The 19,563-nt window shown below is 41.0% G+C and overlaps 1 protein-coding gene across 7 annotated transcripts in view; it reads right to left on the bottom strand.

Annotated features, from left to right (window-relative positions):
* The window catches only part of cadpsb (Ca2+-dependent activator protein for secretion b), a 75,278-nt gene that overhangs the window by 28,075 nt on the left and 27,640 nt on the right, over positions 1–19,563 (bottom strand). For all 7 annotated transcript variants that reach the window (XM_084349668.1, XM_084349667.1, XM_084349666.1 and 4 more), the window contains exons 4-11: positions 14,202–14,282; positions 13,666–13,899; positions 12,037–12,158; positions 6,246–6,357; positions 4,712–4,851; positions 4,242–4,308; positions 3,803–3,911; positions 2,880–3,092 (exon numbers count right to left, since the gene is read on the bottom strand). In XM_084349668.1, the coding sequence (XP_084205794.1) occupies positions 2,880–3,092; positions 3,803–3,911; positions 4,242–4,308; positions 4,712–4,851; positions 6,246–6,357; positions 12,037–12,158; positions 13,666–13,899; positions 14,202–14,282 (1,078 nt within the window). The remainder of the gene's footprint in view (positions 1–2,879; positions 3,093–3,802; positions 3,912–4,241; positions 4,309–4,711; positions 4,852–6,245; positions 6,358–12,036; positions 12,159–13,665; positions 13,900–14,201; positions 14,283–19,563) is intronic.

Consider the following 19,563-nt stretch of genomic DNA (forward strand, 5'->3'; position numbering starts at 1 on the left):
AGACAGAGGGAGAGAGACAGAGAGAGAGAGAGAGAGAGAGAGACAGGGAGAGAGAGAGAGAGAGAGAGAGAGAGAGAGACAGAGGGAGGAAGAGAGATTTTACGATCCTCATCACTCCACTGCAGTTTATTCATTCTGGATTCTGGACAAGTACTTAAGGAGTCGAGAGCTACACGTTAAGTACTGTCACTCGGTGTGACTGCAGATCAAACAGAAGGGTTACTTTTTAAAAGGGATATTGGCAAACACATACACCTACCCGATGAAGTAAACCCCCGAGTCAGTTTGATGTGTAGAAGATGCCTGTGTCTTTTATTTTTTAAAAAGTAAGAGACTATGAAGGTCCTGGAGAAGTTGAGATAAATCAAGTGATGACACGGTGAAAGTAAATCATTTTTGCAGTATAATTTAAACGTGATTTAAAGGAGCACTCCACTGACTTTATAAGATCAGTCTCCTAGACACGGTAAGCGCTTCTGAAAGTTGTTGTCGTTTGGTGGCTCTGGGGGAGGGTTGTCAAGTCTTAAGCCTCATTCGCACTGGATTTATGTCTCCGGGGGAGGTGGAGTGATTTTAACATCACCTGCGTTGGTCTGTGATTTTAATTCCATCTGGAGAGACGATGTGGCGCCAGGAATAATAACAGCTGCAACTACCTACTGTTTTTAAGCAAAATCGCAGTCGTTCTTGCACTTCCTGCCTGGAGTGACAGCCTCGCAAGTGGATCTGTTTTCTTCATGTGAAGAGCTGCATGTCCTTCTACTTTATTTTCCTTTTTATTAATCCATTCAGTGGGAAATTTGAAACGTATGTCTGAAAACTAAGCAAGTCAAAAGAAAGTTTTTTCTTATCTAATAAAAACATGCTAACATCAACATAAAGGCCTATTAGGTGTTCCCTTTTAAGTCCACATTTATTTATATTCAAGCTAACTGAAATAATTTAAAGATGCAATATGTAAAAATTGGTCAAGTTTTCATACTCAAAACAAATTGGGGGAAGCATATGCTAAATGCTGCTGACTGTAGCTTATGTTAAACTCCGTTAACCATGCAGCTAGTGGTCATACTAGCTTCCTCTGCCCTGACTGGGAGCTCAGGATGCTATCCAGTTGCATTATGGGAAACACAGGATCCAGTGATTTTTGGCTTGATCCAAACTAAAAGTCAGGATATCTTACTCTTTTTAGTCCCATAACTTGTTCACTGGAGTACTCCTTTAAGCCATCTTTTAGAGATTTCGAACAGTATGACATATGATGATAAGCTACATTTTTTAACTAGCACTTTCGTATGTGATGTGCACTAAACCACTGAAAGAGTAGAATGAAACCGGTTGACTGGGTGAAGAGGAAAACTATTTCCGTTGGTGCAGATTGCTCAGAACCTTCATAGGACTCTTGTTCAGTCCACTGCAGCAGAGTCAGGAGGGCTTGTGTATGTTATGGTCCCAGTGCCATTCAAGACCACCAGGGGGTGAAACATGTACGCGTGGTGTGCCACAATGTTTCAGGGAGAGGGGGTAGGAGGTCTGTGCCACTGTGAGGAGGCTTTGAATGGCAACAGCTGGCATCAGAGGAGTCAACTAACCACAAGAACGATCACATACTGGACAAAGAAACCAATGGAGAAACAACATAGAATTTATGTGATAGGATTCTGAGTAACTGATCCAATTCATGTCTTTATAGCTCTACTCCAAATGATTAACAGAGAGTGAAATAAACTTGGGGCCTTTTTAAAATTATTATTATTACTACTAGAACCCTAGGTGTCCATTTTTAGCGGAAGTAAATAATGCCAATTATTTTCTCTACAATTCATCTAAGAAAAAAAATGCGACTTTTTTTTTCACAGAAATTATTAAACTATGGAGTCAAAAGATGCACACAAAAAGTTTTTTCTGAATAGCAGGATCTATTATTGTGGATTGGTAAAAAGTATGTGACGTTAAGTTCAGTTGGTCAGAGAGGTCTATGTTAGTGTTGTTATGGGCAAAGAGGCACTGATTTCTCTGAAATAAGAAAAGGACTGACAGCACTGGTCAAAACCAACTTGAGTAGAATCAGATTGTGTGAAGAAAAATGTTGCTGGCAAATTTTACAGTCATACTTACAAAAATAATAGAATTTTTCCCTTCTTTAATGAGGGGGGACACAAGAGACGATTACAACAGAAGTTGGTGCAGATGCCACACTATTGTAGACAGTCTTACCTTCACTTTGCTACCTGACCTGTGGGCTGCTTAGAGGTGCAAGTACAGCGACAGATTGGTTAAAACTTTATAGACAAGTTGTCTGGCTTGGCCGTTCAGTGTCAAGGGAACCATCTGAGAAACTGTCTCAGAACTGCGGGTGCCTCCACGGCTGCCCTCTAGAGCTATAACTGGATTAAAACAGACCTAACGGTTAGGACGAGAGCAGCACACCTTGGCACTGTCCGTCTGAATTCAACCCCAGCAGGCTTGAATGTTCAAATCTTATGTGTGGTGACCTATTTAGTTTTTTATGCAAAGTTTGCACGACGTATCCTGCTGCTGTATGATAGTCTTTTTGGGTTGGTTGTTCCTTGTGAACAGACTGATGCTGTTCCATCAGTCTGTTCCTCATGTGAACAGACTGATGGAATAGCATGAAGTTGCACCTTTAAACACTGTGGGAGTGGTGACAATGAGTGGAAGTCCATCAGATGCTGGAGGGATCTGTGAGAGATCAAGGCATGTGTGTGCGTGCTTGTGTGTTAGTTCTACCAGCACGTTTTTGTGACTGCAGTGTGGAGCGCATGGCGTGAGACATTTATGGGTTAGAGCTTTCGCTGCTTTGTGGATGAAAAAAAACTGCTTTCTGCTCAAGTGACCGTGTTGTGTTTCGAGCTACTTACAGAACTGAGAAATGGGAGCATCCATTTGGGCCGAGGCACCCCCTTTGGAGTTAAGTTTCTGGACCTGAGTGGGCGGGACAGGCTTGTGGGACTGGCCAGTGGCGCGATACATGGCCTGGACCCACAGGATGCGGTCCTGCTCGTCGTCGCTGGCAAACATCACAGTGTCGCCTTCCTTCACTGCATTGAAGAAAGCCCTGCCACCATCCAAGCCTGAGACAACAGGATGGTAAAGAACAAGTGGTCAGTGTTTTACAATGTGTGTGGACCTGTAGTTTTAGGTGCTAGGCAATATGGCCTTAAAATAATATTGTCAAAATATTTTTAGGCTATATCATGATAAACAATATATATCTCAATATTTCTAAATCTCCTTAAGACTTCATTTTGGCTATATTGCAACCATATTGTAGGGATGACTTTTAGTACTTTGATAATATATTACCAGGGAGAGATTTTTGATAAATAATCATCAGTAATGTGGATATATTGACTATGTGCATAAGTATTAAAACAAGTAGAACAATCTGGTCTGTTCAGAAAATCACATCTCTTTACTGTAATGCAGCCTGTAAAACGAGGAAAACACTTATGATATCATGATATAATGATATCCAAAGTCTTTTGTGAGGGTAATTTCATTTGACCGACTATAAATGCTGAAGATGCAAAATGCATTTTATTCAGTTTGAAAATGTTTTGAGATGTTTGAAGAGAAAAAAGAATATTTGTGGAACTTACATTTCTGTGGCTGTGTCCATTTATGTATAAAGGTACAATGTTTTAAATGTTTGATTTTACAGTAATCCAAAAAAAGTTTTCAGATTAAATTATATTTTTTGTAACCGAAAAGATGAACTGTTTTAGCTGACTACATTTCAAAGTTATATGACCTAACACTTTGTAAAGGTGTGTTGTCTCACCTGGCTGGGGGTCACTGTAGTCCACAGTATACCCGTCCAACTGGAGAAGCTCCTGCGGTTCTGACTTTTTCTCTCTGTAGCTGCACATGGCGAACGTATACTGACTCACCTACAACACAAAGGATCAGCGATGACTTAACCATCAACGACTAGCAACCGGAAAAGCAGACTTATTGAATTCTGTAATTGATATGTGAAACAATAGTTATTCTAATGACAGAAGAATGCCCTATTTTCCTGCACATCGGTGTGACAAAAACAACACAAATACGTGCAGATGTTATCTTTGTCTTGGAGAAGCACTCAATATTGTGACTCAGCGGGTTCAAAGGAATCTTTAAAACTCACTAATGGCCCCAACAGAAGCAACCTCGACTAAGAAGGTCACTGCTGCTTCAATTTGGGTTGAACACTTTAACACTATTTTGCGATGACCCACCTGCACGAGGACAAAGAAACGCTTCTTCCAGCGCTTCCAAACATTCTTCCCAAAAGCCCACAGATACCTGTCAAAACATCGTCCACACACAAGGAGACAAAAGCCAGTCCACATGTCATAACAGAAACAAGCACTGATTGATGTCTACTGCAAATAGCTCATTATATTTTATGAAAGTGTTTCAACGTGTGTTTCAACGAAAAGCATCACTGTTATATAAATGAAACATGATTTATGCTGCCTTCAATATTTTGAGGTTTTTTGGCACCTTCTAATTAAAAAAGAAAAAAATCTAAACTACACTTCATCATCCACCAGGGGGAGTAGTGCACTTCACAGTATTTTTCCATGGTACGTGACTAGAAATGAGGCCAAGGAGCTGAAAGGGGCTGGAGTTCTATAAGAAACACATGGAAAATGAAAGGCACACAGGAGCATCACCACATCATGCTTGGCAGCGAGTCTCTCACCCGCAGTGTTTCATGTTCTGTGGTTTGTCCATACGTATGGCCAGCTTGATCTTCAGATCTTGGTCGGGGCATGCCTTGGTCACAGTCATCTTGTGGAGTTCTGACTGCTTGGGGCTGTTAGGAGTCGGGTGGAGGACAACCTGCACTCAAAAGAAAAAAGACAGCAAATAGCATGACTCCATAAATTATCAGCGCTCATATCCAGGAGGTGAATCTTTGATCTCATCCTGTGCAACATTCAGCAACACCAATCTGTGTGTTTGCAAGGGGCTGGTGATTATGTGTGTTTGTGTTGTTTTTGTTCAAAGTGAAAGACTAAAGTGAGTCAGGGTGGAGGAAAAAAACAGAACAGTGCGTTGCTCTGCCTCCCTGAAGAGGAGGCCTAATCTCTCTTTGCTGAGTTAAAGAGCTTTGAGGAAGCTTGCCTTCCTGCCAACGCTGCTGCAGTGGGAGATCAAAGAGCCTTGTCACAAGCCAAGGTCACTGCCACTACAGGGACGTCTGAGGCGCCGCTGCCCCAACGCAAACCCGCCAACACCACCTTCCTTAACCGTCTATCACAGTAACCTTACACCTCAGGAGAGGGCAGGGTGGGGAACTGATAAAGGTTTCTGCTCTCTCTACATTTAAGTCAGAGGAGCATTTAAATAATGTTCAAAGATTGGGGGGGGGAAAGAACACATTTTGCGATTATGGAAGAGTCATGCTGAGTCTTCATTTGAGATGGCTGAGAGAGCTGGGTGAGATCGCAGGAAGGGGGTTAGGGTTGAGACATTTAGAGGGTCTGAGTGAGGGTGAAGGTGTGGAGTGAATACTGCAACAACGGTAGCTGTAAATGTGTTTGGGCTATTGTTTTCTAACACAAGCTTTTTAGCTACCTCGCCAATTGCAGTGTATAAAATCTGTCAGATAATTACAATTGCACCTTCTTTTTCACTGCTGTAATGTTCTTATTGTTGATGTTGAGTGCAAAATGGGAAAAAAAGATTGCTTTTATTCACCAATGTGGACTGAACCTGACAATAACCAGCATAACAATGAGAAAAAAAGATTGGAAATCTGTTGTTTAAGATGGGAAAAGTTTTGTCGTCTACTTCTGTGTGATAACAGAGAATGGAGCAGTATAATTCAGTTGGTGTTGGTCTAACACAAGTTTTATGTGAAAGTATCAAAATGAGAAGTGTTTCCTGGGAGCGCACACAAAATGTGTTGTTCCCTCTTGCAGTACTTGCAAAAATGCTCGAATAAAAATTCAGTGGGAAGAGAGAAAGATTGTCTCATTTTGATGACTTCTATATTGTGTTTAAGTTGCAAATGAAAGGTTGTCTGAATCATATTCAAGTCAGGGCACACTGGGGATTAAAATCAGGATGTTACACGGTGTCTGTGTTTGTTTTTGTCATCTTAAGAATGTGTTTGAAATACAAGTTTGGTCTTCCTCTATGTGACATGTGAGTCTTGATCACAGTATTCTCACGGCTGTGTTGAGAGCAGAGTATTTCTGTTCTGGTAAGAATGAAGCAAACAGCATTACCCTGCCCAGTTCTTTGTCCTCCAGCGCCAGCACCCCAGTGCTCTCTGTAAACAGTTTCACCTTGACAGCAGGCAGAGGGTGTGTGGTGGTGAAGTCCCCCTGGGTCCCCCAGCTGAAAGACACAACAAAAGTCACTCCAGAGGTTAGCTTCCATGACAGCACGACGGCACACTGTTTCCACACAATGACTTCATCTCCGGCAATCACTGAATCGCTTTTCACTTGTCAATAAAAGTTGAAGTCTGGAAGAGAGATTTCAACATTTTCCAACTGAGACATAAGTCAGAAAACAATGTCAGACAAATTGTTCAGCAATCAGGTAAAAATAAAATCCATGTTTTGTGAGAGTTTACATTCTCACTTCAACACAGTCTGGAAATAACTAACTGGCAGAGCTTGCAGTATAAACAGAGCGGGGACAACACACACATGCACACACATGCACACACACACACACACCACAGTGTATCTTTATATCACAGAAGAAAGATGATGGGGGGCTGACTGAAAGTCTTTAATAAAAGAAATACTGCAGAGTCACAGAGATGTCAAAGCCAGGATTAAACCACAGAAAACACACACACACATAATGACACACTCGATTCCTCTGCCTCACTTGTTCTAAATGCATTTCTGCTATTTATATACCAACCAGACATCTTTAAAGCTGCACTTGGCAAGAGTTTTATATAACCAAACACCCGTCTTATTAGCCAGAATTATTCTGTTACAGGGAGCAGCCGAGAGATCCTACAGACTGGCTAAAATTAACTTCTACTGTCGAGTGTATTATATCTGTTCAAACCTCGCCACAGGCATGTCTCAAAAGCAAGACAATTTATATGCATAGCATCTTTTAAACAGAGGTAAGTCAGAGTTATTTGGCATAAAAACACATTAAAAATTAGAAAATAAACTATATTGCTTTGTAAATCTACTACAATAACATTGTTTAGTTACACACACCACTACATCGAAGTCTCCACTACACCTGACCTGCATGTCTAAGCTCAAAGATTTAATCCTCACAAACATGACAGAGGAAGAGAAAGTAGTTTAGACAGAGTCAAAACTTAAAGGATATTTTTTTTAAGTCTGATTTAACTTTTATGTCTTATGTCCAAGTGGTTTGAATGTAAGTGATGGGGGACAGAATCCAAAGTCCTCGTTTAGTGTAAAAATAATTTCTAAAGTTCAGCCAAAACTAATATGAAGCTTCAGGCTCTCACTAAAAAGCCTCTAACTTTGGAAGATAACTGCTTGATATGTCTAACTCAAAGAGCACAGAACTTAGACAGATTGTATCCCCATATTTCAACGGAAATAGCTAAAAATGCACAACAAATGTGCTTTCTTTAGTTCATGAACGTAACATTAAAGAGAGGAGAGGGAAGAAGAAGAAGAAGAAGAAGAAAAGAGAACCACAGTCTCTTGGTGAGTGCTGAAATTTAGTGAGAAACACCCTCAGCGTGTTCTGTTGCTTGCTAGCTTTCAGCTAATGTATAGTATACTAATCTGTTTTGGGGTGAATAAACGCACATGAACACATGATGCCATAGTCAAATTTGCTTAACTGGTGGTGAATCTGACCTGACTCAGACACAAATATATATATATATATATATATATATATATATATATATATAGATAGATAGATAGATAACAAAGGTCTTTAAATGCAGAATTCTTACATATTATATCTTTAAGAAAGGATCACTTTGTGGCCAGTATGTACAGGAGGAAGGATTAAAACAGCTCCAGAAAATGTAAACATAATGTAATAATGACTAAACCTCATCACCAGCTTCACCTCCACGAGCCTGACGGATTAAACGAAACCAAAAACACAGGGAAAATGCAGTTAACTGCAATCATGTTACACAACCTACATGAGCTTTTGTTAGTTCTGCTGCCATCTGGGGCGGCCAACATGTTCTGCTGCGTGGTGCGACATAAAATGAATGCCTGAACTCTCTCTCCGTAATGAGGTATGCAGGACAAGGTGTCGATTTCCAGCCTTGAAAAGCCGTTTTTCTTTTAACCTTTTCTAAAAATCATACCTAATGTGCACAACGATGCTGCAGCTCCAACACAACAGAGCAGAGAGAAGCTGCTGACTGACGCTGACGAGCGAGTGTGTTGATTTCAGAGGGAAGCATTGTGCTGGCACGAAGGTGACCTTGTGGATCAATGTGAGGTCTATTAATGGATGTGACAGGGCTGAGCACCGACAGCTCCTTCTGCAAAATATATGAAACCCTGCGTATGTCGAGTGGCTCAAATGACCAAACAAACAGCAGAAGTACGGGACAATAACAGAAAACAATTCTCATGGCGGTGTTAACTATTTCAACCTCTTAATCCACTTACCAAAGTAAAATCACAACAGTTATCCAAATGCAAGTAATTACTGCATGCAAATAACCTCAAGTCGTATTAATACATGTATCTCGTGTGTTTTTGTGTGATTTCTTCTGTGTATCTACCCACCCACCCTTCCACACATACACACACACACATTACCCTCTCCTTGTTCCCCTCTAATCCCTTCTCTCATTCATGTTCCTCCATCTCTCTCATACTCTCTCCATAAAATGGCTCTTGAATTAAGGAGATCAGAGGAAGACATTTGGGCCTTAAAATAGCTCCTATTTGCATGAATGTTTCATGGACATTTTCTCTTGCATCTTGTGCTCTGCAATACTGGTTAATGAGGCGAAAAAGGGAAGACATATTTAGTAGAAGATAAGAAGATATATTTGCTTTAAGAAGGAGACCATTGTTGTTATGAATCTGGTCTATAGCATAACATGAAGGAAAGTATTTTAGGATACATGCAAACTGTTGGGACTCTTAAAGGAAGGAAGGACATTTTACAAACTGTGTCGTTTCACTTTATACTTGACACACAGTGGGATTACACCATGAATCTTCACACCTTGACTGGCTGAGTCATACATCACCAGGTCAAAAAGGTTTTCGGTTTCAGCTGTGAATCATGAATGACTCAAGCAGCTTTAGTTGAGGGGGTAATTATTCTGAATACGAGAGCTGCTGCCCTGGAACAATAGATGAAAAAAAATAAGCAAACTGAAGTTTTGCTCAACTGAAAACACAAGCGAGAGCACTGGAAATGTCTTCCAACAATGACGAACCCACTGAGATGCAGGAGAGTTTACTGGATTGTCATGCAAGTGAATTTCACTTAGGGCATCTGCAGCAATTCACAGGAGGCACCAAAGATCAATAAAAGAATGGGGCATAATCTCAACAGCACAAGTTTCAAATGAACAGTGTTAAATTGTTGGAACATGTAATTAAAGTGGCTGAAATGACATTTTCCCTCTGGATGAAACAGATAATTGAAAACCCTTCTTCGTCCAGAACTTGCACGTTACAGTACTGCCTGGAGTGGAATCACTCGACTGTGCATGAAACGAATGTAAGGAATGTAAGAAAATGTCTTAAATATATTCTGCTGCACTCAAGGTCAAGTCTGCCTTGACTGCACACAGAGGAAGAGCCAAGACCTGTGTACTTGTTACCAGTTTGCATGACAAAAGAATAAAGATTCACTAGTGTGACCTACTGAAGGCCTTTTTTCTCTCTGAGTGCAAACCAATTTACACTCATTTCAAATCTCTCTGAATACCTCACACCTGACACTAGATGCTGAGCAGAAGTGGGATGGCTAATGATACCCATTCATAATGCTTTAAAAGTCACATTTTTATCATGAACAGAATTTGAGTCTGAACAGCAGAACTGAGGGTGTTTTCTTCATTCTGACCTCAGCAGAGTGCTGCAGGAATGAGTCCTGAAATACATTGCATTTTTCACTTCTGGTTTGCTCATCTCAAAGTTAATTGGTTTGTTGAATGGGTTTTTGGTTAGATGTCTGAAATAAGGTTTGCGGTTAACACAATCTTATTAGAGTTTGGAGTGCTAACGTGTCCTTAAAAAGGTGTTCATTACAAGTGGCTAAATGTTACTACAGAAGTAGTTGAGGACATTTAACATCCTAACACTGGACACAGAGACTCATCTACTCACTAGTCCGTCTTTACAGGCGGACTTAAAGGGACATGGAGCAGGATTTGTGAAAAAATAAACATGCATTTTAAGTTGTTTAATGGTAATGGGTGATGAAGCATTCAAAACCGAAAAGAATGAGCCCACCCACGTATCTCTCCATTGCCTTGAACAGGCTGTGCGTTGCACAATGTACTGCAATTCGTGGTCCCAATTTCCCGCACAGTCCTGCGGACGTGACGTCCGATGACACTGAATGCGCGTCCTTGACGGCTTTTGACTTGGATACAGGGAGAAGACAACCGCGGTAAACTGTTTGAGTAGTAATGGATTCTGCTACGCAGCAAACGACCCACCACCACACAAAGTCCACTAAAAAGTCATACTAAGAAGAAAACGAAGGTTTTGTCAGCGGCATGTCGTGAGTCGAAACGAAATTACGACCAAAGCCAGGCTGGCACCTGAATACACATCGGATACGTTCGACTCATGGAGGCAGCTTCAACTTGAATTGGGACTGAAAGCAGATGCTGACATGGCTCATTTCCTAGTAACCAGGTAAGAAAACATTACAGGTCATGTTTAGAGCTTGATTTGAAAATCATATGAGATGACGAGGACTCGGATTGACCTAACGTGCAAAGTAGTGTTAGCTGCAAACATGTAACTTAGTCCACCGCTGTGTAACACTGAATAGTTACAGACTGCGCATTTTCCACGGTCCTTTAGTCTGAAACCGAAGAGTTATGAAATATGTCCCTTTATATATGGGACCGAAAGCCCAACCTGTTATCCGGGAGGTGACGTTAGCAGCTGGCTGTAGCCACAGGCTAACGGTTTGTTTGTGTCTGTGTAGTAACATTAGCCGCTTACACACAGCAATAAGGTTTAAGTAAAATGTGTATAGTATAGTGTAGTAGGAAGCCTAGTGGCGGTGATGTTGAAGTCATGCGACAACAGTTAACATTAACATTAACTTTTGACTTCTAGCGATTGCATTCACGCTTCAGAAATCATAGAAATAGTGTTCATTATCTTGCTGAAGATTATCGGGCTGAACAAAATGTTTTAGACTCAAACTTGTTTTTGTCAAATCGACAAGGCAATGCTAACTTCTGGGTTAGCCTACAAAAGTATGTCACCCCTGCAGCACTCAGAATTGGCTAAATGAGTTCATTTATGAGTTTTATGAGTTCATTATTTATGTGGCTCGGGACCATAAACACAGGATATGGAGCACAAACAGAACATGCAATAACAAAGGAAGGACATTCTTCAAAAAAGCACCTCATTTACAAATAACTTTTGACTTATCTAACTGTAACAAAACTAATTTAAACATAAACAAGATATATAGTACCTGTCTCCAAAACCTCATTACAAAAGTTGCAAAAACTCTGTTTTCTATCCAGCACTTTACATCTTCCAGTGACCTTAAGAAATAGGAATTCAATTTAAAATGACAGATTACTATTTTCTTTATCTATTTGTTGGATTTGTTCTGGATCGAGGCACCTAAGAATTCTCCTTACGCTGCCCTGTGTACGGTTGTCTGTGTGACAATAGCAACTTGATTTCACAATACCAGAAACAGTTACTGGCTTATCTGTAGGAAACAGCAGCAATCAGCAATCAATTGTCTGGAAGCTGGATTAAGGGTAGACAGTGGTAGAATGCGAATTTTACTAACAATGGGGTGTGAACAATATTTTAAGCTCATATAAGTATGTGAAAAATAAATGTGCGTGAATGTCCTTACGTTGGCTTGGATGCTTCTGCTTGGTCGGTCTGGAGTTTCTCGCCTCCCTCCACCTCCATGGTGCAGTAGACAATCCTGTTAGGAGCCAGAGACTTCAGCCCCTGCACTTCCATGATCACCACCTAGGAAGCACAGACAACTCAGTGAGTTGTTGTAGACGAGGAGTGATTCATCTCTTGAAAGAGGTCATAGAGCAAAAAGTCGAGAGCAGACGCGCAGGCGGCAAATTCTTACAGTTTGATAGATATTTTAGAAATCCCAGCCACATTTACTATTTACACCTTCAGCCGGTGCCTTAATATCACTAAATTGTAGCAGATTTTCTAGCAGAACTGCTCATAAGAATTGCAGCCATCCTTACTATAAAGTACAACTCTCTATCATCAAAACTGCTTGTACTGTGGGCGTAATCTACCTCACCAAATCTTTCACGAGGTCTCTAATCGCTCAATGAATACAATATAGTACTAACACTGCCAGGGGTAACTATTATATTGTAGCTGTAAATTCCTAGTGGGACAGCCAAAGGCAGAAATATGTGCTGTCGGATAATGGACCCACTTTGATTGAAAGCATCCACCAAATCCACTGATGTCTTCATGGCGCCAATATATTTTATTTGACTGTTTATATATCGTTATATCAGTCGATGCATGCCAGGTTGGCATGCTTAAATATAAAAAAAACATTGCATCAATATGACTTTTGAAAGAATGAGATTTGAAATATTTAAGTAATAAAAAAAAAGTCATACTGCAATTATTTTGCAATTGCAATATGAGTCATCAACTTAGTGGGAATGGTAATTTTAGTGATTTTAAATCATTAAAAAATCGCAGCTCTTGCAGTTTGGATATTGCACTTGGCCATATTGCTATTTGACAATATTTGTTCGAGCCAGCTACAGACTACAAAAAAATCACAGGCCCTGTAAGTATCATCACCTCACATCATCCCCAACATTTCAATGTCGTCATCCACAGCGATCAAAAAATGCAAAAGTACTCGTTCTATATTACAGCTGATTCCAACTGATTCTCCAAAGATTTGCCTGGTTTGTTGCTGAGGGATTTCTGGCAGCTGCTGCAGCCAACCACTTGGAAAGTAAACAGACTTGAAAAATGAGGCTTTACCAAAGCACGGTGGAATTACCACCTCACACAAATAGCTAATTGTTGCTATTGTGCAAATAAATTCAGCATTCATAACGGTGTGCCCGCTTCTGTGTGAAGAAACAGACAACACTGTCATATTCGTCGCACATTTTGTACTTCCCGACTCTGAAATAGCAGCGCATCATAAGGAATGAGGTGCGATTGCGCCCTGTTCTGTGGCGATAGCTCATCTCAGACAAGCTGATAACAGGATGAGTCACGTTCTCCCCGTTAAGGAGCAGGTAAATGGGTTTAATGTGTGTGTGTCAGCCTGTTCTTCACATAGCGTCTGTTCAACCCCCTGAGCAGGTCTGCTGTCTCCTTCTATACTTAGTCTCTAGCAGACAAGTAGACGACAGCTCTGATTTATAGGTTCTGGTTTAGGCAGATGTACTTTTGCATTGAGTTTGGATATTCTAATGTTCACATATTTGATTACACACTCCTAACTAGTCTCATTATTTTAACAGTGTACCTCCAAAGTGAAGGACAGAACCACATCAGACTTGGACAGCGTGTTCTCGTCCTCCTGGCCCATGTCGATGATGGAGGTGTTGTGTCCCCGTTTCAGCTTCTGGAGTTTGAACTCGCCTCCCTTGGAGACAGGCATGCTCTCCAGATTGGCCATCAGCTGATTCACTGAGGACTTGAGCTCCTCGATGTACATGGCCTCCATCTCTTTAGACACAAATTTGGGGAACTTGCCGCCCTGTTTGCAAAACAGGAAACAGGAAACACTCAGCGAACAATTGCAGTCTTAACAACAAAAGACATTCCAAGATACTAAAAACAGAAAAGGAAGATTAGTGTGGGTGCCTCTTGGATACCTAATTTAGTGCAGAAGAAATATAGCCAAATTTACAGACATAAATTCTTTGAAATAGTAAAATCTTTTCAGCTGTGGGTGGGAGCTCTACGATGTTTACACGAGTTGCACCATATTAGTAACATATTAACTATATAACAAAGCAGATTAAAAACAACCTCAGTCCCCCGCAGTGTCTGACTCACCCTGGCAATCTGGTCCGCCATCTGAAGACGACCATCAAGCTCTCTTCTGATCTGCGCAGCCTGCTCATCCAGGTTGTCCAGCTATTGATAAAAAGAGAGGAGCAGGTCAATGAGGTCAAATTAAGAGCCCCGCAATATTTCAATACGGCCAGGGGTCAGTGTCAAGGGTCACCAACATCTCCCAGGATCATTTATGTCACGGTGAAAGATGAGAAATCCCCAAAAATCTTTTAATACGATACATGAATGGCATTGTTGATGACAATACTTTTAAAATGTTATTCATATGTATTTTCAATAACTTAATTAACATATTAAATAAATATATTTCTTATTACAGTGTCCTCATTATTCCACACAGATCTGATGTTTTCCTCTCTTGCGGAGATGTTTAAGTCGTATCGTCCACTTAGGTCATGATTCATTTGCGAAGTCTGTGTCTAGGTTGTGTATTGCTGTATTGTTTGTTTTGCTTTTCTGATACACCAACATTCCCACCTGAGCAAAACACAAGGAATTTTCAAAATTCTTATTGTTTAAAGGGCAAATTGATAACGCTCATAAAAACAAGTGAATGGAAACCCCCCTATTGCTGTCATGAACAAGTCCCCATTTCTTGGGTTCCATGACAAGACGTAGAAAGAGTTAATGATGGACAGAAACCATTTTGTTGCATTCATTCACCCTGTGGAGTGTGTTTAACCATCTAATAGCACGTTTAAGAAAATGGGTACCTATTTAGTTTCACATGTACGAAGTGTACCAGTGCGACTATTAAGACAGAGTGGTGGAAGAACGTAAGCTAGCAAACATGTACGTATATGAACACTGAATGATTTATAATACTTAAAAATAGACATTGCAGATGATTTATGGAGAAGAAAATGCATTTGACACATTTACTAGACTTCAAGGACAGAGGAAAAAATTATTTAATCAATTCGAAGCATCTTTTTTATCCCACGCATTCTTTGTCTGTGTCTAAACCTGGTGCCTACATCACCCACAATGCAACTTTGCAACCATTAGCAGTTCTGAGATTCGGGGGGTGCCTGGCAAGTAGTTGCAAACACGGCTAATGTAGCTTCTAACCACAAGCCTCAAGCAGAGACTAGGACCAAGCTACAGATGTCTGAAAAGCGTAATTACTTCAAACTCTAAACATCTAGTTTATTTTCCTTTTCAAACTAATTTCAGCCTCAAGTGACATCGCTTGAGGTAATTTATCAGATTTTGCAAAGCTCCATCTGGAAGCATGAAAGGCTTTAACTTGTTATCACATGTGCATTTGTACTCCCCCAATACCTGTAAACAGAGTTTGATGTTTGAAAGCCGTGGAGTTAAGGTATAGCAGGATTTAAATAGCAGATATTTAAGGTAGACAACATTAAGAAGCGACTTGAGGCAAATGTGACTATACACTCCAGAGGTGCTCATGCAGATTAGTAATGATGACGAACGGTGCAGCAGGGTGTGAAAAGGCTAATTAGAGCCGCAGTTTGTGCTAACAGGCTGCAATCATAGCAGCATCGTGTGGCTGCGCACACAGATAGATCAAAATCAAAAAGAAATTCATCAATAGCTCATAGGACCCATGCTGCCATCACCATAGAGACCGAGAATAGCCCACAGTTTGTGGAGTGCTCTTTGTTGAAGGGTGTTCGGGATTTTTCTTGCTGATTTCAATCAGCAGAAATAAAATGCAACTCTGAAGCAAACTGAAATTAACATCGTATCAGTAAATAACAACAGCGAACTTCATTCACTGTGATGAAGAAAAGCTTTGACATGAAGGAGCCATTCCACAACTGTTTGGCACACTGAGAGAAAAACAAGTGGAGAGGCATTTTCTTTAAAATGTTTGAAAAATGCCTGCATAGGACAATATCAGCTTCAGGGCAGAGATACCTGACATCTGTTAGCCTAGTTTTCGCCCTGGAGAAATGAAAAGCAGAGAAATTCATGGCTCGCTCGCATCAATAATGAATGAGAGTTTTATATTAGCTGACACAAGGAAATAGAGGAGAGAGCTGATGTCTCTTTCTCGCTGTCTGCTTCACCTCTTCAGTTATTCTCTCAGCCAAAACGGCTCATTCTTGTCAAATGTGATGTTGTGACTCACCAGTCACCACCATTTCCTCTATAAGGACAGAAGCCTAATTGAGACGTATCTGAAGCACAGTTGTACCTGGGGAGTCACAAAGCTTCCTATACAGCCGCGTACGAGTCCTCAGTGAAAAGTTAAATATGTCCTTTCTAACCCGGGTGTTGTTATGTCACGAAATCCTTAAGTTTTACACCCAAGTGCTGTTTTTTTTAAAGTGGGAGGAAAACAATGCTGTAGTTTCATGGAGCACATATTTCAGTTTGTTCCAAAGGAGCATATGTTTGGTGAATGTGTTTGGTACTGTGCATCTGTTGTTGAGTTTTATGCATTTCAAAGGCCCATTTAGGAACAAATTATCTTTGGCTTTAAATGCTGTGTTGTGTGGCGCTGGTTTCATAGATATATCTGCGTATATGTTGCCCGATATGGACTGAGATGAAAATTATTTCTCTTTTCAGAGATTATAATACAGAAAAAGATGTTTGAGATAATTCAGAATAATTAAATTCCCAGTAAGTTTTAGTTTTTCAGTGCAATAATGTAATTTTAGACAATACAGTTTATTGTTTAACACATAAAATATCCAGCTTCCTTTACGTATCCTTGTCATAAGTGTTTGATAATCACATTTAAGGTATCATTGCGACAAATGTGCGTTCAAGTATATATTCTGTGTATTAAAGAATATCTTTTTCACTCCCTAATATCAAAATTGGACATACCCAAAAATCCAGTATCTCTTGGGCCCTCGTATCTAGTGAGTCAACTGCTCAGCTGACTGGATGCAAGGAAACAACCTGATATATCACACTACTAAAGGCAAAAAAAAGTTAAATAAAGAATAACATGTTTAAATTTAGATTTTTATCACTAACATCTCTGCACAGCTGCCTCGTCTCTCCCACTGAGCAGCGGGATCTATTTGCGATACAGTGCTCTAAACTCCTCCAGTCTCCTGCTTCTGGGACGCATGCCAGAGCTGACCTCTCTTTACCTTATGGTATTTCACCCACTCCCATTACATTAACAGGCCTTGTCTTTCAGGCTTTACCATATTGATTCCCTGCCCCTTCCAGCAATCCTTTTTAAGAGCGAATGAGCTGAAGTCATGGTGCGGCTGTTAACAGGAGGGGAGGGGGGCACAAATAAGAGGCGCTGCACAGCTCCGACTGGAATCAGAAAACAAAAAGTGGATGAGGGAAATGAGCGACACAGATCTGATCCGACAATGAAACAAACACACTTAAAAGCAGTATCTTTATGAGCATCTGGGTCACGTTAGAGTAGAAAATACATATTTTGCTGATATGGATTTTTTTATGTCATTACCGATCTCTGTAATTCTGTTCACTGATGTGCACATTATGAAATGATGTAAGCCAGATGGCATCTTGAAAGGAGGGGGTCTTGTGTATTACCAGTGCTGGCCACTAAACAGCCACCCTCCTACATAACCCCAGTTCCTGTTTAGTAGAGCACATAATCATACTTTGCCACCAGCTGCAGCAGAATGTCTGCACTTGCAGCACAGCAGTACTCAGTGGTCCTGTGCTGCCACACAGTGACAGTGAAACAGTGGGGAGCGTCCTGTGGTAGGAAGTCTCATGAGCAGGATATTGTCATGTCCAATAGTAGAAAACCAGATTCATCCACGACCAGAACTGTGACTGATACTGATTGCGTTCCTGCCTGAACTGTGCTTCAACGGCTTCTCTCCCCCTGCTGCTGGCGATCCTGTGCCGCCTGTCAAAACCACTCACTCTGGGCACTATAGGACTGCGGTGCCAGCGACATCTGACTCGTGCAATCCCAAAAGAACTGTCACTGCCATGCCTGGAAATCCAGCGTCTTGGCCTGCCGGTGTCTGACACTGCATTTTCTCATCTGTGTGCCTCCCCCTCCCACAAAACACAGCAGACCCAAATCCACATGCTCAGGCAAATTCTCGAGACTGCAAAATCCTCACTTCATAACTGAACACTGCAGCAGCAGCAGCAGATAATACTGGTAAATGTGACTATGCGCAGATTGCAGCTCAACGGCAAAATGGCTAACATGAGAGGAGTGACTCTGGAGCATGTAATGTGAAGGGGGATGGGGCCGGTTCCTTCTATTACTCCCGTCTCTTTCTTGACAGCAGTGAAAAGCAAAGGCGGTCCTGGCTGTGGGAGGAAGTAGCGCTAGAGGTCAGTGTCTGTATGAACTAACAGCCACCCCCTACTGAGCCTCACAGCACCCCAATCTTATCCGGCCTACAACCACCAAAAGGTCACGGTTGTCACTGGTCCACATGCACGATATAGGTGGACAGGCAATCTCATATAAAATACGCCCGGCTTAAAGGTAAGTTTCACCCCGCGTTACTGAAGCTGACAGCAGCACTGCAGCTAAATAAAGGTGACGTTGTGTCAATGTTAGCCAAGCTGACAGCAGGTTAAAGGTGATCGAGCAGAAGCAGGCAGGTAGTTAACAGCACAGCTGATGACAGATGCGCAGGTGGATGCTGGGACATTAGCAGCAGACAGCACAGCCGGCCAGAGGCAGCTTCTTGTAGAGAACAAAGACTGGGCGGGTAGGGCTAGATTGGAGCTGAACAGGACGTGGAGGAGTCGAAGCAGCTGATCTATATTTAGAGCTTCTGGGTGTGATGATGTGTCTGTAATGTGTTTGATTTGTGTGTGTTAAAAAGTGAGTGGTGAAAGGAAAAGTCTCTCTTGTGCGAGGCATGCTAATTAGGAAATGTGCTCATGAGTGTGCGTGGTAAAAAAAAAAACTCCATCTCAACATCGAACATCTTAATAAATTCACAGTTTAATTAAGTCTAGTGCGCAGATTTGGTTTATTCTGTCTTTTGATCTTGTTTAAAGCTGCAGATATCAGTTATTTTATATGGGGGTACAATGTGAAAGGGTCACTTGTAGGGAAAATTGTCATCCGACTCTACACATCTCAACAACATACATAAAAAGTGTGTTTTTATGTATTTTGTTGAGATGTGTAGATACGTACATTAACATTATTCTTCATGGTAACAGTGTGCTTTATTCGGTTGCCTGTTGATTTAACTTCCAGGTAATTACCAAACATTTCTGTCTGAGTCACGTAAGATTGATTTTTATCAGCAATGGTGGTCGTTTAACAATGAAGACAGCAACTGCAAAGATCAGACACTACTTTACAACACCACTGAATGTCTTTTTTTTGTCATTGTTTTGACTGAGAAACCCCTACTGGTAAAAAATATATACAAATACT

The sequence above is a fragment of the Pagrus pagrus genome, assembly GCF_965226575.1.
Source record: "Pagrus pagrus genome assembly, chromosome: 3".
Classification (NCBI taxonomy): Eukaryota; Metazoa; Chordata; class Actinopteri; order Spariformes; family Sparidae; genus Pagrus; species Pagrus pagrus.